At 42.4% G+C, this 26,978-nt stretch overlaps 1 protein-coding gene across 1 annotated transcript in view; it reads right to left on the bottom strand.

Annotated features, from left to right (window-relative positions):
* Window positions 1-26,978, bottom strand: part of cfap221 (cilia and flagella associated protein 221) — a 38,528-nt gene extending 11,550 nt beyond the window's left edge. The window contains exons 1-13 of the mRNA XM_042336212.1: window positions 26,927-26,978; window positions 25,929-26,029; window positions 20,827-20,913; window positions 20,513-20,608; window positions 17,165-17,265; window positions 16,073-16,176; window positions 15,056-15,215; window positions 9,206-9,338; window positions 7,724-7,835; window positions 5,605-5,713; window positions 5,309-5,396; window positions 2,041-2,130; window positions 820-915 (exon numbers count right to left, since the gene is read on the bottom strand). Coding sequence (XP_042192146.1) covers window positions 820-915; window positions 2,041-2,130; window positions 5,309-5,396; window positions 5,605-5,713; window positions 7,724-7,835; window positions 9,206-9,338; window positions 15,056-15,215; window positions 16,073-16,176; window positions 17,165-17,265; window positions 20,513-20,608; window positions 20,827-20,913; window positions 25,929-26,029; window positions 26,927-26,978 — 1,329 coding nt within the window. The remainder of the gene's footprint in view (window positions 1-819; window positions 916-2,040; window positions 2,131-5,308; window positions 5,397-5,604; window positions 5,714-7,723; window positions 7,836-9,205; window positions 9,339-15,055; window positions 15,216-16,072; window positions 16,177-17,164; window positions 17,266-20,512; window positions 20,609-20,826; window positions 20,914-25,928; window positions 26,030-26,926) is intronic.

Genomic DNA, 26,978 nt, shown 5'->3' with positions numbered 1-26,978 from the left:
GATAAAATGGATGGAGATTTATGCTACATTTATACTGGCAACTTTGTTCTTACAGTAGAACAATGTGGAATGGGAAGTCTGATTGATATGTCACAGCATTCCTAGCCTGAAGTTCAAGAAAAAAAACTTTCTTTAAAATGAAAAAGTTAATTTCCATAATATTCTAACTGACAAAAAACCAATGAACAAAAATAAAAACCATCTTATAACTTTTTCAGGCTTCAATAAACATACGATTCAGTGCTGTAGATTCTCCTTGATTTTATGAGTTCTAATTTACTAAGAACATTCTCAATTTTATGTTTCGGTGCAGTTAGCTAATCTCAGCTGCTACTATTTAGCATCAGCACTTTTGAGTTAAGTGAAAGGAAGAACAGGGAGAAGAAATTCAACCAAAATTCTTGTTTCCGATCACTATCATGCAATCCCTGCCAGAAAGTGGTTATGTGTGGAAGTTGACTGAGAACAGATTTGAAGATGACTCATAGGCACCCCTCCATCCAACAATGCTTATGAGACATCTTCAAATCTGTCCTCAGTCAACATCCACACATAACCATTTTCTGGCAGGGATTGCAATTACTGTGAAGTAGGTCATTTGGACATGGTACTATGGTGCACATGAAGTTGCAGCCATGCAGGAGCCACAACCTTTAAAATCATGCCCAAAGTAAAGAAGATTGGTGGAGAACAATGGGAAGAAATAAATCTAACCACATCATTATTCACTAATATACTCAATAAGAACTGCATTTTCTCTTTTTGGAGGGAGGTCGCTGAAAACTATACTAAGTCTTACATATGAATGTGTCATCATACCTTCCGTGCAGCTTCCCGAAAGTGTTTGAGAGCTCGATGGCGAGATAACCAATAATCATTAGAATAGGGATCAAATCCTAGTTTGCAATTTGGAACCTGTAATACATAAAATGAAAGGTCAGTAAATAAATATAATCTAAATTGGTGTCTCTTCAATACAATTATAGCTTACTCAGCCTTGGTCTAATGCAGGCTAAAAAATCCCAAAACTGAACAGAGAGTCCAAATGAGCTCTGACCAGGATTATATAACTGGAGAAGCACTTCCTTACTTTTATATTACAAAGCTCTTAGAATATGGGCCAACATTTAATTTGCCATACTGACTGCTTTCGATACCTGGAAACTAGATATTAATGATCTAAAGACTCGACCTCCTAGATCTCTCTGCTCATCTACCCCTCCTACTGCTATTCCCCATTTTGGACATACTCCCAATTGCTATTATTCTTCCACTTGAAGAATACTAACTCAGAATTTGCATTGGGACATCCTCCTGATGCGAAAGGCACTATACAAATGTAATTTTTGTTTTGTTGTTGCAATGTTTTGCGATTGCAGGGGGGTAAATTCAGAACAAATCTACGCAAACACCATTTCAGTGAGCAAATAGTGAACCCATGAAGCAGGAAGTGTTGATTCTTTCAAACACAGATTAGATAGTTTTCTTTTAGGAAATGACATTATGGGATATAGTACATAGGTAGTTCGGGATTTATGTGCATGCGACCGCCAGGAAGGTGGAAAGAGAACTAAATGGACCTTGGTCTTTATCGTCTAGCATTTCTTATGCTCTTATGTAATGTTAAACTCCATCTTCCTTACTTTTGCCCACTTACTATTAGCACGTTATCTCCAAAAAATGTTTTTGGAAATACCGTATATGCTTAAACATTTCGTGGAACAGGTGATGCAGCACCTTACCTTTCATCGTCTTGGTTGAAATTTAGCGTTATTGATTTTCTTCTCAGTCCATTAGCTGTAAGGCCCCCAAGTCAAATTGTTTGGGAGTTAATTCTTAGCTTAATGTAATAGTGAACTATAATTACTGATACTATTATAAAATTGGCTGTTTTATGATGATTTAGTGTAGAATGCTGGGTAGATGTTTCACTCATATACAATGACAATCTACTCTAAATGCCATCCTGCCTGTGACGCAGAATCCCCACCTCATTATTACTAAATAACATGAAATAGTCTGTGAAAAAAACTCACTAACCATTCCAACAGCTCGTAGAACAGGTCTCAATGAAGTCTGGGTCTGCCTTCTTTGGAATTCATTTTCCATTTTAGGGTCACCTCTGCTTATCTAGGAAATAATAATATTTTTGGTGGTGGTAAATTGGACAAGCATTTGAAGAGGAACAATATAAAAGAGTATTGAGATGAAGCAGGAAATAAAGTATTCCATTCTGAGGGAAAAGTTGTTTCTAAAGTTTTTTTTTGCTAAGCTTATGTTCTCCTGTTAGATTTTTGTATTTATAATGATTAAATATGCCAGTGTTTGGAACGGAATGTTTTTTCCGTTAAGTTAGTTATCAAGGTCAGTTACAACTCAAGATACATCCGTAGAAAAGATCCTTCTGCCAACAACAAGCTTTAACCTCATCTTCAGACAAGATACCTGAATGATTCAGTGTGAAGTTTTGCATTTTCCACAATAATTAATTGGACAGCTTGAGACGTGTCCCTTGATATGTATAAGAATCAAAACGGGTTACATTTCCTGCAATGCATATTGGGAATTGACTGAAACAGAATAAATTAATTTTTCAACTCAAGACTGTTTGAACAGTGCAATTTTGAGTGTATTTCAAACTATTTCTCTTCATAGAATTATACAGCACGGAAGGAGACCCTTGTGTCTGTGCTGGCTCTTTGAAAAGTGCTATCCAAATCAATCCCACTCCTCCGCTCTCTTCCCAAAAGCCCTGTAAACTTGTCCACCACAAATAATTATCTACTTCTCTCTTAAAAGTTGTTATCGAATCGGCTTTCACCACCTCTTCAGGCAATGCATTCCAGATTCGAAAATCCGGTCCGATGCGTGAAATTGTTGTTCCTCACCTCCCCTCTGTTTCTTTTACCAACTATTTTAAATCAGTGCCCTCGGGTTACTAGCCCACCCGCCAGTGGAAATAGTTTCTCTTCTTTCACCGTATCGAATCCTCTCATAATTTTGAACACCTCTATTAAGTCTTCCCTTAACCTCTGCTTCAAGGAGAATAATCCTGACTTCTCTAGCCTCTCCTCTTAACTAAAGTCCCTCATTCCTAGTACTATCCTGGTAAATCTCCTTTGCACCCTCTCCAATGCCTTCCTAAAGTGTGGTGTCCAGAACTGAACACAGTACTCTAGCTGAGTTTTTTATAACCTTCTTGCCCATTTATTGTGTCTGCCTATCATAGCAAGCAGCAGTTTTGCCTCTGAGATCCATATTGGGACTTGGAATTCATGTAAGCGAAAGGATCCCCCCAAAATGATCCCTCTCCAAAAAGAAACAAGTAAAATTTGTTGAATATCAAAAAGGCAGTGGCTCTCCTGATTGGCTCCCACCTGCGTCTCCAAACTGCAGGCAAGGACAGCATCACCATCCAAGGATGCACACTCCACCTTACTATGCCAGTCCGGAACCTTGGCATCTTGTTTGACCCTCAACTATCCTATCTAACCTACATCCGTGCTCTGCCTTCCCCCAACTCCGCAACATCGCCCGGCTCCACCAATGTCTCACATAGCAGGCTGCCGAGACCCTCATGCAACAACAACAACAACTTGGATTTATATAGCGCCCTCCACTCTGGACGGTGGTCTCAGAGCGCTTTAAAGCATTCATAACATCCAGGTTCGACAACGCACGCCCTACTTGTTGGCCTCCCCTACTCCTCCCTCCATAGGCTGCAGATCATCCAGAACTCTGCAGCCCATGTCCTCTCCCTCACAAGGTTACGTGACCCTATCACCCCCATCCTTGCCCAACTCCACTGGCATTCCATCACACAGAAGATACAGTTCAAGATTCTGGTCCTCACATTCAAAGCCCTCCTTGGCCCACTCCCTCCACTCAGCAGGCTCCAGCCTGCTTCATGTCCCCCACCTCACCAACCCCACCATTTGCGGGTGGGCCTTCTCTCACTTTGCAGTCCCTCCATCTCGCCCCATCCCTTACCTCCATTTAGACCCATCTCAAAACCCTCCTCTTCGACCGTGCCGTTGGATGTCCTCCTTCCCCCCCTGCCCTCCACCCTCCCCGATCCTTATCCCCTGCTCGGGTCCAAAACATTGATTGTCCAGCGCCTTGGGGCGTTCTCCATACGTTAAAGGCGCCATACAAATGTAATTTTGTTGTTGTTGGTAATTTATTTCACTGCTCTTTGTGGTAATTGGCTACCGTGTTTCTCCTCAAAATACACAGTTTCTGCACATTATAGTATATCCTATGAGGCTCAAACACACTCCTCACCACTATTCAAAAAAAACTAATTCAGAACTCTGCTGCCCACATACTTACACAGACTAAACTCCATCTCACCAGTTCCGGCCAGGCTTCACTGGTTCCCTCCACATCACTGAATGGATCAACTTCAAGTTCCTCACACTTGTGTTCAAATCCATTCACTTCCTGGCACCTCACTATCTCTTCGACCTCCTCATTCCCCAATTCATGCATGACTGGCACTGGCCTCCTGCTTGTCGCTCGCGCCCTCCGCTCCACTATTGGAGATTGCGCATTCAGTCACTACCCCCCGAAACTCTGGAACACTCTCCCTCAGTTCCTCCACCTTGCCCCCTTTTTACCCTTTTTGAAGTCCGGCCTGAAAACCTTCCTTTTCGATTGTGCTTATGGTCCCCTCCCCCCCGTCATGGCTCGGAGTCAGGCTCTGCCACTGTTAAGTGCTCTGAGACACTAACCTGCGTGGAGGATAAGTGCAAGTTGTTGTTGTTGAAGCACTTTGAGATGTCCTTCTGATGTGAAAGGCATAAGGATTACCAAATGTAAGGATTATTATTTTATATCAAATGCAAGGATTATTATCCAGTAAAGTGTCCTTTCATCTTCACCTAGTCCGGTGACAAACCTGTATATTACAGGAAGGGTCGAAGTACATTCTGGAGAGTCGCTAATCCCTGTAAAGGGGGTTGTGATTTTAACATTAACTATGCCAATAAAAATTGTTAATGGACTTTGAGCTGGTAGAGATAAAATTTTCCAATAAAATATTTGGAAGAAGTGGCTAAGGAGAAAAAGAGCAAAAATCACATGTTTTCACACTGCATTGTTTCACAGTGTATTCATAGTGGAACCAAATATATTTAGATGTTTCAAATAAAGATGGGGGAGTTCTTTGAAGAGACGATATTTCACATTTTCTGCAATCATTACTTTCTTATTTGAAACATGGTGTATAATGAGGTAATACTGTATAAGCAGTAATGGATATTTTTAACTGTGTATGTACGTTTCTGGGCAATGATATTATTCACACCTTATATTCCTCTTCTGCCACCAGTCTGTCATCCAGGATCTTCTGTTTAACTTTAGCAGGAACTGGATCATGACCAAGGTGTACCTGCCTGAATGGGGATGGAATTGCATTACTAAGATCTGCAAACAGACTACAAACAAAACAATATTTATTTTGAGATGATATCTGGTAACCAAGTAGATACAGTACTGGGAGAAATTAGTAATCTTAACTTATTTATCTATCAAGTCACAGTTGTGATAACATAAATAAGAATATTACTCAGGTTTAACTTTTCTGTTTCATCTTCAGCTCACCATTGCAGCTCATTTGCACGTTCCTTCATGACCTCTGCCTTGACTTTTAACTCATATATCGCTTCCTTTGTCTGTCTGCTTTTCAATCCTTTGCCAGAATGAGTCAATGCTTTATAAAAAAAGAAATACGTTCAGTAGATAATAATAATACTCCTTACATTTGATATAGCGCCTTATCACGTCTGCGAGACATCTCCAAGTGCTTTGCAGAATATACTGTAAAATGAATTGAGTGTATATTTGTGGGCAAAATATAAATATAGCTAAATGAACAAGAGGATTATTGAGTTGACAAGAGAACATTATCTAGTTCACCAGCTTGGGTGTTGGGTAATTAACTAATTTCAGAGAAGATGCAGCTCAGAAACAGACCATTCGGCCCAACCAGTTGGACTGGTATTTATAATACTCCATGAGTGCCTCTCCTATATCCTATCCCTAGTTCCATATCCCGGCTTTTTCTCCATATCCCACAACTTTATCCTCTCTTACACATGTCTAATCTTTTTTGAATTAATGTTAGTTGTAATATTAATTAAATTAGAATGTGGAGCTAAAAAAAACTCATTAAAATGTGGATTTCCATTCCAGAAAGTATCAATGCATTTAAGTGAAAACTTGATGCAAACATGATAGTAAAGGGAATAGGAAGGCATTGAAGAAAATTAAGGCTCATGTGGGACGTAAACACAGTGCAGTGGAATGGCAGTGCTGTAGCGTTCTATATGTAATGAAGGTTCATTGGTTACAGTTTGAATCCGGGAAGTCCATACACTAAATCCCTGCTGCTCAGACCAATGTGCTGCGAATCAGAATTTCCGGCTAACTGTAATTACAATGCCGGTAATGGCATTTAATGTTTTTTTTCGGCACCGGCATTTTTCAGTGCAAAAAAACGATCCTGGCATTGAATCCTGCAAGCAGAAGATAGAAAATAAACTGGTGATTTACCGTAAGAGTTATGCTTGAGGAAAACCTTTGGCATAAGCATGCAAATAAATATGCCTTTGTATCTTGTAACAAATTTATTTCCATCAGTAAGATAATAAAGTGCTCTTTTCAGTGTCAGAAAACATTGTTTTCTTAAATCGCGTACTTACCCGGACCAAACTTGGTAACCCCATCTCACCAGTTCTGGCCAGGTTCCACTGGCTCCCCATCATCGAATGGATCAACTTCAAGATCCTCACACTCATGTTCAAATCCCTTCACTCCCTGGCACCTCCCTACCTCTCCAACCTCCTCACTCCCCAATCCACCACCCGGCGCCTCCACTTGACTGGCACTGGCCTCCTACCTGTCCCTCGCACCCTCCACTCCACCATTGGAAGTCACGCTTTCAGCCACTATGCCCCGAAACTCTGGAACACTCTCCTTCAATCCCTCCACCTTGCTCATTCTCTTCCCTAGTCCCACCTGAAGACCTTCCTTTTCAACTGTGCTTATGGTCACCTCCACCCCCCGAGTCGGAGTCAGGCTCCGCCACTGTTAAGCACTCTGAGACGCTACCCTGCGTGGAAGGCGCTATACAAATGCAAATTGTTGTTGTTGTAAATTGTGCTAATTTAGCTTGACCAACAACTGATATTGAGTTAATCTGCAGTGAGCTATGAGATGTTAGTTTGATGTTAGTTTGATAAGAATGTCAGAAACCATCCAATGAGAAGAGGACATTTGACCTGCTGAAGAAGAACATCTGTGAGTGTTTCCACTTGTGGGGAGACCAAAACCACGGGCCATAAATATAAAATAGTCACCAATAAATCAAAGAGGTAAGTCAGAAGAAACTTCTTTACCCAGAGAGTGGTGGGAATGTAGAACTTGCTACCATAAGGAGTATTTGAAGCGAATAGCATAGATGCATTTCAGGGGAAGCTAGATAAGTACATGAGGGAGAAAGGATTAGAAGATTATGCTGATAGACTTAATTGAGGAAGGGCAGGAAGAGGCTCACATGGAGCATAAACGCCGGCATAGACCAGTTGGGACGAATGGCCTGTTTCTGTGCTGTATATTCTATATAAATCTATGCAATACGTTGTATTCACAGCAATTTTGAAACACGTTATTTTTAGAGTCAAACAGCAATATATAAAAAATATGATTCCATCTCTATTACCCTGACGCAGATCTTTTATTCGTAGTTTGCCTGGCTGCTGATTCAACACAGTGGCTACAGCATAAGGATTGGACAAATCAACTGGAATCCACAGGTTCTGGTACTCAATTTCCTGTGCAATAAAAAAGAAAGTATTGTGGATTTGTTGTTATCTTACTATTTCCAAATTAATTTCAACATTGCAAAACATTGGGTCTAAATTATATTGCATGATTTTTGCAAATAATCAATACTATTTTGTTATTGAATTGGCAGTATTGCTACCTGCTCCTAAGTTAGCCTGAGGAGATCCTCTCAGGAAGGGTAATTCACCTCTTCGCAGTATAAAAAATGGGGAGTGCAAATCAAATTATTAGTTATGTGGCCAGTTCCTTAATAGAGAATGCTGGATTCCAGACTCCTGCACATGTCATGAAGTAAAAATCCCAAGAAAGGTTTGGATGAAAATGTTGCTTTAATATCATCCTAAAATACCATTCCTGCCATCTTCTCATTACACGTTAATGATTGCTTGAATAAATTCAGTGCCTGACCTGGACATCCTTCTTTGTACTCTGTTCTAGTTGTTGATTACATGTTGATCCTGCACTAAACTCTGTACCCTCGTCACACCAGTTCCAACCAGGCTCCACTGCTCCCTATCATCGAACGCATCGATTTCAAATTCTTCACACACATCATCATGCCTTCATGTCCTGACACCTCCCTACCTCTCTGACCTGCTTACTCCCCAACCCATTACCATCTCCTCTGCTTGACTGGCTTCAGCCTCCTGCTGTCCCTCATGTCCAACTCTCCACCATCAGTGGCGACTCTTTCAGCTACTAGGCCCTGAAACTTTGCAACACTCTTCCGCTATCCCTCTGCCTTGCCCCCCACCCCTTCCCCATCTTCAGGTCGTGTCTCAAAATCTTCCTCTTTGACCGTGCCTATGGTGACCTCCCACCTACCCGTGCTCCGCCACTGTTAAGCGCTCAGGAACGCTACCCTGCGTGACGAGTGGTATATAAATGCAAGTTTTTCTTTCATTAAGATTCCCAAATATTGCTCTACTATTGGTTGGGGAAATGAGAGACCAGACTGGAGGACAGCAGTACATTATGGTTTGAGATTCTTTGTTAATTAACCTGTGTATTATTCTAAGGTGAGGCTAACTGAAGGGAGTTTGACTGAAATATGTATACTATAAGATATATGATCCTGCACTAAACTTCGTATCCCCATCATACCAGTTCTAGCCAGGCTCCACCAGTTCCCTATCATCACATGCATTGATTTCAAGTTCCTCCCTTCATGCCTTGACATTTCTTAACTCTTCGAACTGCTTACTCCTCAACGTCCGCCTCCGCTCAACTGAAAGTGTATTTATATTCAGAAAGTTATGTTGTGGTCAATAAATTACAGGAAATTAAAGATGTTAACTCGACTCATAATTTACAAGTATACAAAAAAAATGCATAATGTATATTTTCTAGACTTTACCTTTACTTTCTTAGAGCTGATTGGTTGTAATGTTTTCACTTGTTTTTGTTTGGAAACTTGCACTGGCGAAAGGTTTTGGCGGTCCACCAACTTGGCTGTAAATACATCTTCCTTTTCAGTTTCTTGTTGATACCTAAAGCATCATACAAATACATTATAGACTGACACATGCAGAACTCATCACTATTCAGACCAGACTAAGAATTCGACACATATGCATGGAAATTTTCCTTTGCCTGGAATGGAACGGCCAAATATTCCATAAATAATAATAATAATAATAAAGCTTGCATTCTCTACCACATCCCAACTCCTCCGTCCCCCCCGCCACCCCACGCAGGTCATCTCCTCCAACCTTCACTGCAAGGAGATGCTGGATTTCCTTGAATCCAAGATCAAGGGAATCCGCTCCGCGGTCACTTCCCCTCCAACATCCACCCACCACCCACCCCTTCCCTCCCACACTCCGACTCCTACCCGTCCTTCCCTACACACCTTCGTACCCGTTTCCCCATCCTCTGTCACCAAACTCATCCTCTCCCTGAAACCTACCACCTGCTCCCTTGACCCCATCCCCACTCCACTCCTTATCTCCCAGCTCCACCTCCTTGCCCCACATATCACAGACATCGTCAACCTGTCCCTCTCCTCTGGCTCTATTCCCATTCCCTTAAAAACTGCCACCATCACTCCCACCTTAAAAAAACCCTCCCTTGATGCGTCGCAGCTATCAAGCTACCGGCCCATCTCCAACCTCCCCTTCCTATCCAAGGTCCTGGAACGAGTTGTCGCCTCCCAGCTGCGCTCTTTCCTCTCCAACCATTCACTATTCGAACCCCTTCAGTCGGGTTTCCGTGCTGCCCATAGCACAGAAACTGCCCTGGTCAAGGTCACCAATGACATCCTGACCATCTGTGACCAGGGCTCCCTCTGCCTCCTCGTCCTCCTCGACCTATCGGCAGCATTCGATACGGTCGACCATGCTATCCTCCTCCACCGCTTGTCCTCCCACCTAAACCTTCAAGGCCCTGTCCTTGAGTGGTTTAGGTCGTACCTCTCCCACCGTCTTCACTTTGTTTCCATAAATGTTTTTTCCTCCGGCCCCCGCACTGTCTCGTGCGGTGTCCCTCTGTCCACGGTCCCCTCCTCTTCACCCTCTACATGCTCCCCTTCGGTGACATCATCCGCAGACATGGGGTTAACTTCCACATGTATGCGGATGACACCCAACTCTACCTTTCCTCCTCTACCCTCAACTCCACGACCACCGATGTCCTGACAGCCTGCCTGTCCGACATCGAGTCCTGGACGAGAGATAACTTTCTCCAGCTCAACGTGCACAAAACTGAGGCCCTCCTGATTGGCTCGCGTCAGCGCCTCCGCACCTCTGGCGCTGACAGCATCAGCATCCAAGGCTGCACTCTCCACCTCTCAAAGCCAGTCAGGAATCTCGGGTTTCTGTTCGACCTTGAGCTGTCCTTTCTCCCCCATATCCGCGCCACAACTGGCACCGCCTTCCATCACCTCCGGAATGTCGCCAGACTACGGCATTACCTCACCCCTCACGCTGCTGAAACTCTGGTCCACGCCTTTATCACCTCAAGGCTGGACTATGGGAACTCTCTCCTCGCCGGCCTTCCCGGCACCTCCCTCCACAAGCTGCAGGTCATTCAGAACTCTGCAGCTCGTGTACTGTCCCGCACCAGGCTTCGGGACCACATCACTCCCACCCTCGCTCGCCTCCACTGGCTCCCCATCCCCCAGAGGATCGAATTCAAGATCCTCATCCTCACCTACAAGGCCATTCACGGCCTTGCTCCCTCCTACCTCTCCGACCTACTATCCCCCTACCTACCTGCCCGTACCCTCCGTTCCTCTGGCTCCGGTCTGCTCCACATCCCCCGCCCCAACCACCCTACTATCGGTGGCCGGGCCTTCAGCCTCTCAGCCCCTAGGCTCTGGAACTCTATCCCCCAGTGCCTTCGCCGCCTCCTCCCTTTCCTCCTTCAAGGCCGGTCTCAAGACCTTTCTCTTTGATCGTGCCTTCAGCTCCCTTCTTGACTCTCTACCCCCTCCTCGCTCCCTCCCTTCCCTCCCCTCACCCTGACCATTTCCCCCCTGCTCGGGTCCTGACCCAACTGTACAGCGCCTTGGGACGTCCTCCCGACGTGAAAGGCGCTCAATAAATGGAATCTTGTTGTTGTTGTTGTTGTTGTTGATATAGCGCTTTTCACGTCAGGAGGACGTCCCAAAGCGCTTCACAGAACACACTGTAAAGTGAATTGACTGTATATTTGTGGGCGAACGCAATAAATAAAGTATTAATAAAGTATTAAGCGCAGGTTGGAAAGACCCAAGAGCCACAGGATATGTGTTGGGATACTGCTTGAGTTTAACAAACATGATGCATGATAAATTACTATAGGAAGGCATGCAACAAAATTCAGCAATGTGCAAGAAAATTTAGCAAGAGAAAACAACAACAATTACAACAACAAATTGCATTTATATACAGCTTTTCACGTCGAGTGGATATTCCAAGGTGCTAGACCGTGAGGGTTTGCACGCGAGCTGGGGTTGGAATCAAGAGGGGTAGAGGGCAAGGGATGGGGATGAAAAGTTGACCAAAGGCACAGTCGAATAGGAAGGTCATGAGTCAGGCCTTGAAGTAGGCAAAAGAGTGGTGAGTTGGAAGGGCTCTGAGGTGGAGTTCCAGAGAGTGGAGCAGAATGGCCCAGCCTGTGATGTTGGAGTGGGCAGGGAAGGGATGTGGAGCAGGCCATAGTGCTTGCCGAGTAGAGAGAGTGGACAGGTTGGTAACATTTTAAAGGACACAGAGGTATGGAGAAGCTCCTCGTCTTTAAAGCCCTCAGAGGGCTTTAAAGACGAGGACTGGGATCTTGAACTCGGTCCTCTGGGGGATGGGGAGCCAGTGAAGCCAGGCGAAGATGGGAGTGATCGAGTCATAGAATTTGGAACACATCAAAACTGCGTACAAGTATTATTGCTATTATCTGCCTGGAAAGGACAGAGGATATACTTCTTGGCTTCTGTGATGCAGTTGTTTTCTGTTGGAAATGTTTCGGATTACCCTTCTTCAGGGATTTTACCTAAACAAAGTCCAGTAACTATAACTCAAAATACCTTCAATTTCTTATTAATCAAAATAGCTTGGTTTTATAACGTATCTTTTGCTTAAAAGTAAACATCCCCAAATGCTTTCCAAAATATAAATAAGAATGAAGTAAATGTTATTTATCCCGATGTGGCAGCTAATCTGTGCTGGTAACATCCTGTAAACAACAACAATGAGATGAACTATCAATTAACTTGAATTTGGAGGAGTTTTTGTTTGGTCAGCCAGGTGTCTCACACGTGTGGAACCCCATCACCATGCTTAAGATTATCCAAACCAAGCTGAGCGTTCCATGCATCCCACCAAGACATGGAAATCCCAGAGATAGATTGATGGAATAGAATGCGCACTCTTTCCCTGGAAGGACACATCCTGTTTACCTAGTTCTGGAAATTATTAGGCGCAGGTTGGCAACTGCTGTGCGCAATTGGCTGCCACATTTTGCCCTCAAATATACAGTCAAATCACTTTACAGTCTATTCTGTGAAGCGCTTTGAGACGTTTAGAAGACGTGAAAAGAGTTATATAAAATGCAAAGATTATTATTATTACCTTCCCCCCCAAGGAGGATAGTCACTAGTTATCGTTCGACATCTGACAAACACGGGTTTGAGCCCTCACTAGGTTGTAGATACAAGGAATTCTCTGTCAGCGTGAAATGTGTCAGAGCATTGCCACCATCTTCCTGTCCGCAGCTCAGGCACACATCCCTTTTCATTTCAGTGATGGTTCCACCAATTGGAGAAGAGTTTAAGCAGCAGCTGTTGGCCTCTGCAGCCAATCAAGATGGAGTCCAGGTGCTGGATGTATGAACGTGTGTTCATGAACTCAGACTCCAGGTAACGCTTTCCAGCAACTGTCGCCCCAAGCCTCAGAGTTTCCTCATCAGCTATCTGGCGGGCATTTGCCTTGAGTGTGGTGGGTGGAACTTACAGGGCAGCTTGTGACCTGCCATCCACCTTGATATTCTCAAGGTTCAAGTCTAATATCACATACCAGCCTTATGCAGCACCAGCTGCTCAATCCAGGTCCTCATGTGAGGGTCCTTGGCAAATAGACGTGCTGGTTGTGAGGCTGCCTCCGTCTCCATGGAGTGTAAACCAATATAACCAGGAGAAAATCTCAACGTTTCTTTCAAATAGCAAAAGAAAAGTGTATTATAATAAAGAGACAATCTGTAATTTTCAGTTTTTGATAGGAGTGCTATTTTCTTCTACTTTCTGGAAACCTATTGAAATTGCTTTTAGAAATGAATCATGCAGGACCCACATAGACTTCAAGGTTCTCACAATCACCTATAAATCCCTTCATACCCTAAAGCACCACTCTATCCCTGTGTTCTTCTCCTTCCCTACTTGTCTGCTCACCCCATCTGCTCAGCTGACTCGGACTTGCTTACTCTTTCTCCACCCCCTCCTCTTCATCATCAGAGACTGAGCCTCCAACTATGTGTCCCTAACCCCTTCCTTCGTTTATCCCTCTGTCTCCTTCTCCCCTCTTCTCTGTTGTTAAATCCTATCCCTTCAACCACGCCTTTGGTCACCTCCACCCCCCTCTCTCTTGGATGGTCTCACTCTGAGATGTTATCCTACGTGAACAGCAGCATATAATTGCAAGTTGTTATTTCATCCAACACTATTAAAAACAGTTTTGGAGCATTGCCTTCTCTCCCACAATTGTTCATTGTGTTGTTGTGAAATTAGATTACCATTGTCATTTTGTACTCGTTGAATAGAAATAAATTAAATGTCATGCTTAAAAGATTACCTTCCCACAGAATATTCTTTGCATTGTTGTGAAATTATGGATGACCCTGGTGATTTTGACTGGTTTGAATAGGAATAAATTGAAGCTATTAATCCTGTAAAAATATAATTCTAAAATTTTGAACACAATGAACTGATGACAAAAGATGCTTTTCATCTAGTTTCAATCAGCATTGTTTATTTTAATCTGTATCTAATTTATTTTAACTTGGACAGATGTTAAAACCAGTGTTTACAAAGTCCTATTATTATTGTAACAAAATAATAAATATAATCCATTACACTATGCCTTTTATAACTAGTTTTATCATACATCTACTCTGGTTAAATTGCTCAAATTATTCATCTATTTGCAAAGCTTAAAAAAAAAGCGAACATACAAACTATCACAATATTCCCAATTATATGTTGGGATATATACTGGTTTAGACTTTGGATAAGGTGCCAATTACATAGTTGCTATTTTTCCTGTTATAGAATTGAACACTGGATTTATTACAGCAATTGATTTGATAGTGGGAAAAATATTATTAAGTGGGGTGCCTCAGAAGGTCTGTACTGGGACTCCTCCTGTTCCTGGCAAACATTAATGCCCTCAAATTACAGTCTCAGTTCAAAAAATTAAATTTGAGATGACCGCAGATTGAGGAAAACTGTAAAATTGGAGGAGGCAACAAAAATATTACAATGAGGTATGCAAATGGGCTGATGACTGGGCTATATTGCTGGGCTACATTGTCAAACAAGTATTAATATCAGCATTATTAATAAAAGTGTAATAGCAAATATTGTATCTATACGTTGACGTATGATTTTACAGTTCAGAATTTTTCTATCTCAAATTAATTTATTGTCCTAATTACTTTGAGCATATAAATGGATTGATTAATAAAAAAATACACAAAACATAAATTGACTTCATTTTTCATTTCTTAGTCTATGACTTACTTAAAAGCAAGCCCTGGAGAGGAAGTTCCAGTAATAACACAGTTATAAGGCTTTGAGTTAAACTGTGAAATAATGAGCTGCACTCTTATTTGAGCTGTAGAATATTCAGAGGGTGAATATGTGACAACAATATTCACTTCCCCATTAGCTGGAATTATGCCTGCATAGACAAAAGAAGATTCAAATCAATACATGTTTAGTAAAATAACTTTTGTGATAATAAATGGTCTATCATTCTTTGAAATAAATATAATCTGTAGGGACAAATACATCACATTCATCATCCACAGAGAACAAACAACAGTCCCTTTAAGAAATTATTCCTAAAATAGTTAGGTAGTCTTCCTGCAACTTTCCTGCAGAAGTCAATTGCTTTCAGGAGAAAACAAAGAAAATCCAAAAACAGAAAATAAAACTCTTACCAAATATTAAGTGATAATGTACAATGCAGGGGAATTAAATCTGCCTTTTTGATTACCTACACCAAACTTTTAAACACAGATTTCTTAAAAAAGGAAGGCAGAAAAAACAGATTTTAAATTTGTTTTAAACTGATAGACAGAACAATCGTAGACTTATAGTTAAAAATATAGAAAGAGATACAGGAGGGAAAAAGAACTGGCTGTGTGGGCATTTAACATTTAAGATTCGACATATGTTCAGATAAATATGACTGATTTTAACCATAATCTATATCGAACTACTATAATGCCTTGATTATCAGCCAGTGACATTCAACCAGGACCAAACTGAATACAGTTTGATGTGGTGGGCTGTTATACAAGGTGGCCTGAAAAAACTATTATTTTGTTTTCATAGTTAGAATTTAAAAACATTTTCCTTGAAGCCAATAAAGAAAGATGTTTAAATCAAATATCTTGATTTCAAGTATTTGATTTCCCAATCTAGCAACATAGATTTGACATGTGTATTTAATTTTATAATATTTGAATTCAGTAAATCTGAAGGGATTACATTCACTAATAGACACCAGCACACTAAATACAAATAGCTCACCTCTTTTTGGCTTAATTGTGAATGCATGATGAAGCTCTAAACAATTCAAGTGGAATTCAAAATCCACTGGACAACTGCATCTCAAAGGTATGACTGTGTCTTTGCTGTAAAATTTAACAAAATGCTATCAATATTTGATTTGAAAAATTAAACAAATAAATATTCAAGTCACTGTTCAAATAAATTATCATATTTAGAATTGTACAATAGGTTCACAATATAACAAACGGAAAATGCAGATTCCTTCAGGATGTACATCAAGTACATCTTCTAGATGCTATTGAACTGGGGGATTGTTGGGCAATAACAACAAAATTACATATACAGAGCGCCTTTCACGTTGGGAGGTCATCCCAAAACACTGAACACTCAGGTGTCGGGGCCTGAGCATGGGGTGGGGGGTGGTGGGGGTGGTGTAGGGGTGAGAGAGGTGGGAGGGAGACCAAAGACACGGTTGAAGAGAAGGGTCTTGAGACCGGCTTTGAAGGAGGCAAGTGAGGAAGCGATGCAAAGGGACCGTGAGATGGAGTTCCAGAGTGTGGGGGCAGAGAGGCTGAAAGATATGGAGCAGGCCAGAGCCCGATGAACGGATAGAACGGGCAGGCTCGTAGGGAGTCAGCAGGTCTGGAGGTAGGAGGGGGCAGGACACCAGGAGAAACTCCCTTCTCGTCGAATAGTGCTCTGGGATCTTTAATGTGCATCTGAATATGCAGATGGGGACCTTGGTTTAATTTCTCAGTCGATGGAAGCCACCACCAACAATGCAACATACCCTCAGTACTGCATTGAAGTATTAGCCAAGACTTGTGAGTTTAAAGTCTTAAACCTACAGCTTTCTGACTCAGAGGCAAGAGTGCTGTCAATTGAGCCAGGCTGAGGACTAAAGGCACAGTTAAAGAGGTACGCATGTGGCAGTGTTTTGAAAGTGGAGTTGAAAGAGTAGGGAATTTAGGAAGAGATTTCCAGGGTAAACTGGTTAAAGGCTTGCCCACAAAGAATTCCCCTAGATTTTCACTTTCTTTGAAGCTAGAAACAAAACTTGGTAAAGTTTGATTATAATTTGGTTGGTAATTATAGCATTTTAAAACTTACCGTTGTCCAACAGGAACATTGGTTAAGTTTAAGTAAGGAGGAAAATTCGCTATGTTCGCAACTGGATAAGAATGCACAGGGACAAGAAGTGTATCATCTCCCTGGTTAAAACAAATAAGTGCTTTGAATGCATTTTAAATCTCAAAATTGAAATTGAAACATTTAACGAATCCTAAATATTAGTGATACAACCATCAATCTATAATCTTAATGTACAAATACAATGAGCCTCAGAGTGAATCAAACTAGTCAGAAACATTTAAAGCTATCTGGCAAGAATTTTTTTTCACTGCAGCATATTAAAATTGTCATTGGCAACAGATATTTTTCATCCCCAACATTAGAAATTAGAATTAGTCAAACTAGAAAACTCTTAATTTATATTAAACCAGGCAGTAATAGTTATTCAGAAGGCAGGGTGTGATTAAGAGCAGGAAATAGGGGTTAACAGGAACTTTTATTAATCAAGAAAATCTGTGAAAAGGCATCCATTAAAACAAAACTTACTCAAAAAACAGCAGAAGCAAAACTAGGGAGCTGGAGTTTATAGATATTCCTTACGTAGTTTGTTAAACTACCAACAGAGCTGAAGATTTCTCGGAATGTAGGCTTTATTAATTACGTATGCAGCACTCAAAGCTAATTATAATGCTGTTAGACCACACACTATTCGGGATACACCAAAATAAAACAACAAATTAATTTGTATAGCTCCTTTCACATTAGGAGGACGACCCAATAAAAATATTGAATTCTAAAATGATAGACTTTGAGGAATTTGAAATGGGTTACAAACTGTTTATTTGAAAGCAATAAAGGTTGAGAGATCTATAGTCGAAAATTGTGAAATGTTCAAGAAACCGTTGTGTGAGCTACAGTTGAAATTCATTCCAGCCAAAGTAAAACAGATTAAGAGATCAGCAAAGTTAAATTGAAATTGTAAAAAATGTATTTGTGATAAGCAGAAGCCTTTTAAAATATATAGGAATCTAGTGAGCATGAGGATTTTTAAAATAGAAAAACCTATGTGATGGGTTTTGGTCCAAGTGTAGTACATCTCCAAGTTTGGAAAACAACAACCTGCATTTATATGGCACAGGGTAGCCTGTGCCATATAAATGCAGGTTCCAGGCCACAGGGTAGCGCTCAACACACCGGGAGGAGGAGGTGGGTGATCATAGGCACGATCGAACAGTCTTCAAACATGACCTGAAAATAGGGAAGGAGGGGCAAGATGGAAGGATTGAGGGACAGTGTTCCAGGGTTTGAGGGCATAGTGGCTGAAAGCGTGGCCAGTGATGGTGGAACAGAGAGCAAGAGGAGGAGCCCAGAGCTAATTGAGTGGAGGCAACGGGTAGTGGGTTGAGGCGTATGCATTTTGGAGGTAGGGAGGCGCCAGACCATGAAGGGATTTGAAGACGAGTGTAAGGATCTTGAAATCGATCCATTCAGTGATAGCTGGTGCAGCCTGGCTGGAACTGGTGTGATGGGGGTAAGGAGTTTATTGCGAGCGAGTTTTGGATTAACTGGAATTTTTGGATAGTGGAACAGGCAAGGAGGGCAGTTGAGTAGGCGAGGCAGGAGGTGATAAACGCATAAAGGAGTATTTCAGCTGCATTTGGGGTAAGGTATGGTTGGAGGTGGGTAATATGGTGGAAGTGGAGGAAAGGGGTCCTGGTCAGGGACCGGATGTGTAGTAGGAAGGACAGCTGTGGATTGAACCTGACGCCTAGTTTTCACACCGGTTCAATGAATCTGAGGGAAGGGCAGGGAAGGTTGAGGATGTCAGAGGCGCAGGACAGAAGATGTTGACGGGAGCCAAGGAGTATGGCTTCTGTCTGATCAACATTTAGCTGCAGGAAAAAAACACTAAATGTAAACCTAGTTAGAATAGCTTATTCTTAGCTTGGATTTGAAACCCCTGGAGGTGAAGAGAAGATTAAGGAAGTTCCAGTCTTGAGGCTTTTAGAAAGAATACGTTACAATATAAGATAGTGTCATGCAATGATACTTGATGAATCTCGTTTCATCAATGATGATGCAGGTTAGAGAACAAGTAAATTAGGAAAGGAACAAAAGAGAAAAATTCTTTATCAGGAGCATGCTAGAACCAATAAAACAAGAGAAAGACTGTTATACCAGGGAGAAATTAGAAGCCAACGATGTTGGAAAGAATGTATATCACATGATGAACCTTTTCCTTCACTTGTCCGCAGCTTCATGAGAGGTGTTTAAAAAATCTCCTCGTATGTAAGGAGTAACATTCAAGCCTTGAGTAGCTGTTGAGGGGGAAAATAATTTAACACACAGGAGTAATCTATGCTTTACTAATGGAGGAAATGTGAAAGTTCCATTTCAGATCAGCATATTAACAACAACAAAATTACATTTGTATAAGGATTGAGTATGTTATAAATCCATCACACCCACCCTCGCCCGGCTCCATTGGCTCCCCATCCCCTAGAGGATAGAGTTCAAAATACTTGTCCTCGCCTTCAAAGCACTCCACAGCCTTGCTCCTTCCTCCTCTGTGACCTGCTAACTCCACATCAACCTATTCGCTCCCTCCTTTCAGTAGGTTCTGGTCCGCTCCACTTCTTGTGCCCGAGATGCCACACCATCAGCAGTCGGGCCTTCAGTCTCTCTTCCCCCACCCTTTGAGAGGCCATGCCACAGTACCTTTGCCTTGTTCATTCCCTTGCCTCCATCAATACATGTCTCAAAAACATCCTCTTCGACTGCGCTTTTAGTCACCCTTCTACCCCTTCCCTCCCTGCCCTCCATGTTTCCCGATCCCAATCCCCTGCTCAGGTCCAAATCCCTATTTGTCCAGCGCCCTGGGATGTCCTCCCGTTGTGAAAGACGCTATACAAATGTAATTTGTTGTTTGTTGTTGAAATGAATAATTCTTATCTAATATTATTTAAGTGTGCTACATTTGGGAGCATTGGAAACCAATTAACACATCTGCATTATTTTAAAAATGTTTGTGAGACATACCCACAAATTATAAATTAGCAAGTTTAATATCAGTTACACAGAAAGTCTCAAATTAATTTGTATCACTTTGAAGATGAATATCTGTAAAGAAAAATATACAGCCTGTTGAACAGCAATCAACTTAGATTAACCAAGTGAAGTGTTCGAGAGCATTACTGACCTATAAAAGATTAATATGGTTAATATGTACTTGAATTTTCAGAAAGCTTATGACAAGGTTTCAAATTGGCAGTTAATGGCCACAGAATATTCACTGAGTTACCTTTAGAAACATCGCAAAATGAACAAATGCAAGTATTCATTTATTTTATATGCTAGCTATCAGTGCTGATAAATTTAAAAGCTCACCATGCAATGTATTCGAATACAGTCATAGTAATAGCGCCATTCATCTGGACAGAAATTAACTGCAACAGTGCATGACATTCCAGGCACCAGACATTTCTGTGGAATACAACACAACAATATATACATTGCATTAAGTATAACCAATGCGTTTAAGCTGTGCTACTGAGTGCAAGGAGGAAAATCATTTACCATTCATGCACTGAGGTATTTAGAGTAATTAACATATCTGCATGATATTCTTATCCCTTGATGATCAGGAAAGGTACAGTAAATGGACACCAGATGACAAAAATAAATATAAATGATGTACTTACTCTTTTGGAATATTTTATTTGGAAATACTTTGTCTGAGGTGGAATTATGTGAACATTTATCACTGCCGAAGAAATGTTGATCAATTTCTGTAAGAAAACAAATATTTCAGAATTGTTAAATTTGAACCATTTTAAAATCTTCATTTACAATAACAACAAGAAGATTCCATTTATAGAGTGCCTTTCACGTCGGGAGGACGTCCCAAGGCGCTGGACAGTTGGGTCGGGACCCGAGCAGGGGGGAAATGGTCAGGGGGAGGGGAGGGAAGGGAAGGGAGGGAGCGAGGAGGGGGTAGAGAGTCGAGAGGGGAGGTGAAGGCACGGTCAAAGAGAAAGGTCTTGAGACCGGCCTTGAAGGAGGAAAGGGAGGAGGCGGCGAAGGCACTGGGGGATAGAGTTCCAGAGCCTCGGGGCTGAGAGGCTGAAGGCCCGGCCACCGATGGTAGGGCGGTTGGGGCGGGGGATGTGGAGCAGACCGGAGCCAGAGGAACAGCAGGTATGTAGGGGGATAGTAGGTTGGAGAGGTAGGAGGGAGCAAGGCCGTGAATGGCCTTGTAGCTGACGATGAGGATCTTGAATTCGATCCTCTGGGGGATGGGAAGCCAGTGGAGACGAGCGAGGATGGGAGTGATGTGGTGCCGAAGCCTGGTGCGGGACAGTACACGAGCTGCAGAGTTCTGAATGACCTGCAGCTTGTGGAGGGAGGTGCCGGGAAGGCCGGCGAGGAGAGAGTTCCCATATTCCAGCCTTGAGGTGATAAAGGCGTGGACCAGAGTTTCAGCAGCGTGAGGGGTGAGGTAGTGCTGTAGTCTGGCGATGTTTCGGAGGTGATGGAAAGCAGTGCCAGTTGTGGTGCGGATATGAGGGGGAAAGGACAGCTCAGGGTTGAAAGAACGCCGAGGTTCCTGACGGCTTTGAGAGGTGGAGAGTGCAGCCTTGGATGCTGATGCTGTCAGCGCCTGAGGTGCGGAGGCGCTGACACGAGCCAATCAAGAGGGCCTCAGTTTTGCGCACGTTGAGCTGAAGAAAGTTGTCTCTCGTCCAGGACTCGATGTCAGACAGGCAGCTGTCAGGACATCGGGGGTCGTGGAGTTGAGGGTAGAGGAGGAAAGGTAGAGTTGGGTGTCATCCGCATACATGTGGAAGTTAACCCCATGTCTGCGGATTTATTCTTAGAATTGAGTCATTTAGTTTACCCTTCATTACATCTGTATATATTTCTGTGCATTCTTTAATTTGTGAAAAATACAATTTTAAGCAGAATGGTTCTAACTTATTATATATCCTACATTTATGATTTTATGATGAGCTACATTCCACAATGGAACTTTCAACAAGTCAATACTAAAAACCTTTATATGGGACGTCCTCCTGACGTGAAAGGCGCTTTATAAATGGAATCTTGTTGTTGTTGTTGTTGTATGTGGTCATTCTCCAAAGTCTATACTTAACAACATTTTGCAAAATTTAGGCAATTTTAGGTAATTTTCATTATTTGGTAGTAGCTGAACTATTTATAATTCCTTGTAAGCATTAACATTGTAACCAATATTGCGTGTCAAACAAAATGTGACAAAAAATAATTTAAATTGATGTAAAGCCATGTGGAATCTCCACATTAACAAATAGAAAGAATATGGGTCACTAAATACTGAATTATGATATTTATTTGTACCCAAGTTTAGGGTCAGAACCACTCAAAAAAGAACACCAGAGCTTAGAGTTTATAAGCACCAAAAACATTTTTGCATGTTTCCGCTTACTAAATTTCCTTTTCTTATTCCATTTTAGTTTCTGGTAAGTTCCTTCAATTCACTTTTCCATTCCTGTTATGGCATTTTTTTCAATCCACACAATTTTACAGCAAAAAAATAGCATCAACTGTCAACAAATGTAAATAAGATAACTACTAGTAAGTCTTCAAGTAGACCTAGAGTGGACAACAAATGGGAGGTGGGAGATGCATTCTATAGGCAGCTGCAATACACGACCGATCAGCCAACTTGACAGATTGAGAGGCTTTCCTACACTACCAAGTCACTACTGACTACTTCATGGGAAACAATTGATTTTGCTAGTTTTAACTGGCTTCAGTTTTAAATCGTCAGAGACAGTTCAAGATCCTGGTCCTCAACTTCAAAGCCCTCCATGGCCTCGCTCCTCCCTACTGCTGTGATCTCCTATTCCTCTACCAACCTGTCTGCTCCCACTGCTCAGCGGGTTCTCCGGCCTGCTTCACATCCCCTGCCTCGCCCGCCCCACCATTGAAACTCCATTCCACAGTGCCTTTGCCTCACCCTCTCACTTGCCTCCTTCAAGACCCGTCTCAAGACCTTCCTCTTAGACTGTGCCTTTGGTCACCTTCCTATCCCTACCCTCCCCGCTCTTTCTGACATGAAAAGCGCAATACAAATGTAATTTGCTGTTGTTAGTGAAATATGGTAATCAATTGGTTCTGCATTTACACACAGTGGTGTCACATTTAAGTTCTGTATTTTGTGATACAGTATTTACCTTCATTGATTGAGCCAGTTGTGAAACCTCCAACCCCCCACCTCCCACACACACACACACATAAATCTTTCCAACAGCAAGTATCTCGTCCATATCATTAAACTTCAACAACAGCAACTTGCATTTATATTGTGACCTTCATGCAGGGTAGCGTCCCAGAGTGGTTGACAGTGGTGGAGCATGAGGTCGAGCCGGGGAGAGGTTTTCCAGAGTTTCAGGATGTCATGGCCGAAAGCGGAGGGCCTGAGGGACATTCAGAAGGCTGGAGCCAGTCAAGCGGAGGCAGCGGGTTGTGGGTTGTGGTCTCAGCAGGTCAGAGTGGTAGGGTGGTGCCAGGGCATGAAGGCATTTGAAAACGAGTGTGAGAATCTTGAAGTCGATCCGTTTGGTGATACGGAGCTTGTGGAGCCTGGCTAGAACTGGTGTGATGGGGTACAGAGTTTAGTATGGGTGAGTATGTGATCGGCGGAGTTTTGGATCAGCTGGATTCTGTGTATGGTGCAGCTGAGTAGACCGGCAAAGAGGGCATTTGCGAACAACAACAACAACAACAAGATTTCATTTATAGAGCGCCTTTCACGTCGGGAAGACGTCCCAAGGCGCTAGACAATTGGGTCGGGACCTGAGCAGGGGGGAAATGGTCAGGGTGAGAGGAGGGAATGGAATGAGCGAGGAGGGGATAGAGAGTCAAGAGGGGAGCTGAAGGCATGGTCGAAGAGAAAGGTCTTGAGACCGGCCTTGAAGGAGGAAAGGGAGGAAGCAAGGCGAAGGCACTGGGAGATGGAGTTCCAGAGCCTAGGGGCTGAGAGGCTGAAGGCCCGGCCACCGATGCTAGGGCGGTTGGGGCAGGGGATGCTGTCAGCGCCTGAGGTGCGGAGGCGCTGATGTGAGCCAATCAGGAGGGCCTCAGTTGTGCGCACAATTAGCTAAAGAAAGTTGTCTCTTGTCCAGGACTCGATGTCAGACAGGCAGCTGTCAGGACATCGGTGGTCGTGGAGTTGAGGGTAGAGGAGGAAAGGTAGAGTTGGGTGTCATCCGCATACATGTGGAAGTTAACCCCATGTCTGCGGATGATGTCACCAAGGGGGAGCATATAGAGGGTGAAGAGGAGGGGACCGAGGACAGAGCCCTGAGGGACACCGCACGAGACAGTGCGGGGGCTGGAGGGATAGGCTGGGGAGCTTGAAGAGGTCGGAGCCACAGCATAGAAGACGTTGACGGAAGCCAATGAGTATGGCTTCCGTCTTGTCAACATTCAGTTGTAGAAACTTTCCGCTCATCCAGGCCCTGATGACTGCCAGACAATCTGAGAGAACATCGGCGGACCTGGAGTCACAGCTGGAGGACGAGAAGTAGATTTGTGTGTCATCCACATACATGTGGAAGTTTACCCTATGTCTGTAGATGACATCACCAAGAGGGAGCATATAGATGAGGAAGAGGAGTGGGGCCCACAATGGAACCCTGAGATACACCACAGGTGACCGGGCAAGGATGGGAGGTGAAACTATTTGAGGAGATAAAGTGAAGGCAATTTGTTAGGTAGGACCAGGCTACTGCGGTCTCACTGAGGAGAGGCGGTGGATGAGGATGCTGTGGTCGACTGTGTCGAACGCGGCAGAACGGTCCAGGAGGACGAGGAGGCAGAGGGAACCCTGGTCAAAGAGAGACAGGAAGTCGTTTGTGACCTTGACAAGTGTCATCTCTGTGCTATGGACAACAACAACAACAAAATTACATTTGTATAGCGCCTTTCACGTCAGGAGGACGACCCAAGGCACTGGCCATGGCAGAAACAAGACTGAATGGGCTTGTGGAGGGAGAAGTGAGAGGAAAGCTGGTTAGCTACAACGCATTCCAGAGCTTTGGCAATGAAGGGCAGATTGGAGATAGGTCAGTAATTTGTGAGGTTGGAGGGGTCAAGGGTGGGTTTTTTGAGGTGGGGAAGTGATGACAGTCGTTTTAAGGGGGCGAGGAACAGAACCTGAGGAGAGCAACTGTTGATTGTGTCAGCCAGCAGCAGGCAGAGGAGGGGGAATTGGGTGACCAGCAACTAGGTGGGAATGGGGGTCGAGATAGCAGGTGGTGGGCTTCATTTTGGAGATGATGGTTGAGAGGGAGGTGGGAGTAATTGGTGCAAAGAAGTGTAGGGAGGTGTGAGTTGTAGGGGCCGTGGTGGAAGGAGTGGTGGTCTAGATTGTCTGGGGGAGGAGGATGCAGCCTAGCGGCTATTTTCAATCTTTCAATTTCCAGATTTTAGCCTTCAAAACTACCAGTTAGCAGGTTTAGCGTTCTGGTAAATAAAATCTCAGAATTATAATATCCTACTAGACGGCAGTCAAAGGCCAGAAGTCCAACACCACAGACGTAATATTGTCTGGAATAATATATACATAGAACATAGGACATCCCAAGCGCTTTGGGACGTCTAGAAGACGTGAAAAATGCTATATCAAATGCAAGGATTATCATTATTATATTATTATTTACATATTACATATCCTACTTACATTAATAAACCAGACAACAAAACACTGAGTTGGGTTGGATGATGAACTTTTTAGAGTAGAACTATTTATATATCTTACCAGAGTCTGTTGGTGAGGTTTTCCAATCTCATAACCTCCAAAATGTAATACAGGAGGCTGAGCCTGAATCACTTTGTTTCTCATCATTGTGGCATAAACCTCTACAACAGAGCATAAAGAACATAAGAAGGTTTAAAGTAAATCAAACATTCCTGGAATTTTCAGGAGATATTCAGGTTGAGCACTTTCTTGTAAATCAATCAACATTTTATCAGCACTTTATACAATAAAACTAATGCAGAATGGTTGAAACATTTTAATTATTGAGACAATTGCTGAAGGGCCAAGGCTCATCCGCACAACATTACATATTTCCATAAATTACATCAGAGTTTATATATTTTATTCCGCCATGTTGAAAATTAAGAATTTTATGAAGATAACAATAAATTTGTATTTTATGATTCAATTAACCTTCCCAGTCCAGGCCACATGCAAGTAATCCTAATTTTACAGCACAAGCAGAACATAGATTATTAACACTTGCTCTCTTCAATCAACTATAGTGGGTACTCAGTGTAAAATCACTCTGACCTCTTAATAAAACAATTCTCAGGAGAAAATGCTGCAGGCTACGAAATACAAGTCATTACTGACCTGTCCACAGCCTTAATATTTTATGAACTAAATGGATGCAGTAAATATTAGAGAAGCTTAAATTCTATTAAGTTAATAGTTTCATTAACTATTATACATGAAGTTCTATCGCAAGAACTACCTCAACACATCTAGTCACACCATGCACAACAATAAATGAGCTAAATTAATAAAATTAAAAGACATTATGATATACTGTACTTACAAAACTAATCAGAATTCCAATTCTTATATTCTGATTTACCAATCGGAATATAATGAATTGTTGATATATAAAGAGAATGTTATGACTTGCGTAAAAATCTGGTTATGCAACTGTTATGTATCGTGAGATAAGACTATCTTCGGTTTTGGTTTAAATTGTTATATCTGCTTCAATTATTTCTTTAAAACAATCTTACTTGTTTCCAGCAGATGATTTGGTACATTTCCACGTTTGGGCTCCTCAACCAT

Source organism: Callorhinchus milii, unplaced genomic scaffold, assembly GCF_018977255.1.
Source record: "Callorhinchus milii isolate IMCB2004 unplaced genomic scaffold, IMCB_Cmil_1.0 Scaffold6, whole genome shotgun sequence".
Lineage (NCBI taxonomy): Eukaryota > Metazoa > Chordata > Chondrichthyes > Chimaeriformes > Callorhinchidae > Callorhinchus > Callorhinchus milii.
The sequence above is the reverse complement of the archived record's forward strand: the minus strand, read 5'-3'. Positions and strand labels throughout refer to the sequence as shown.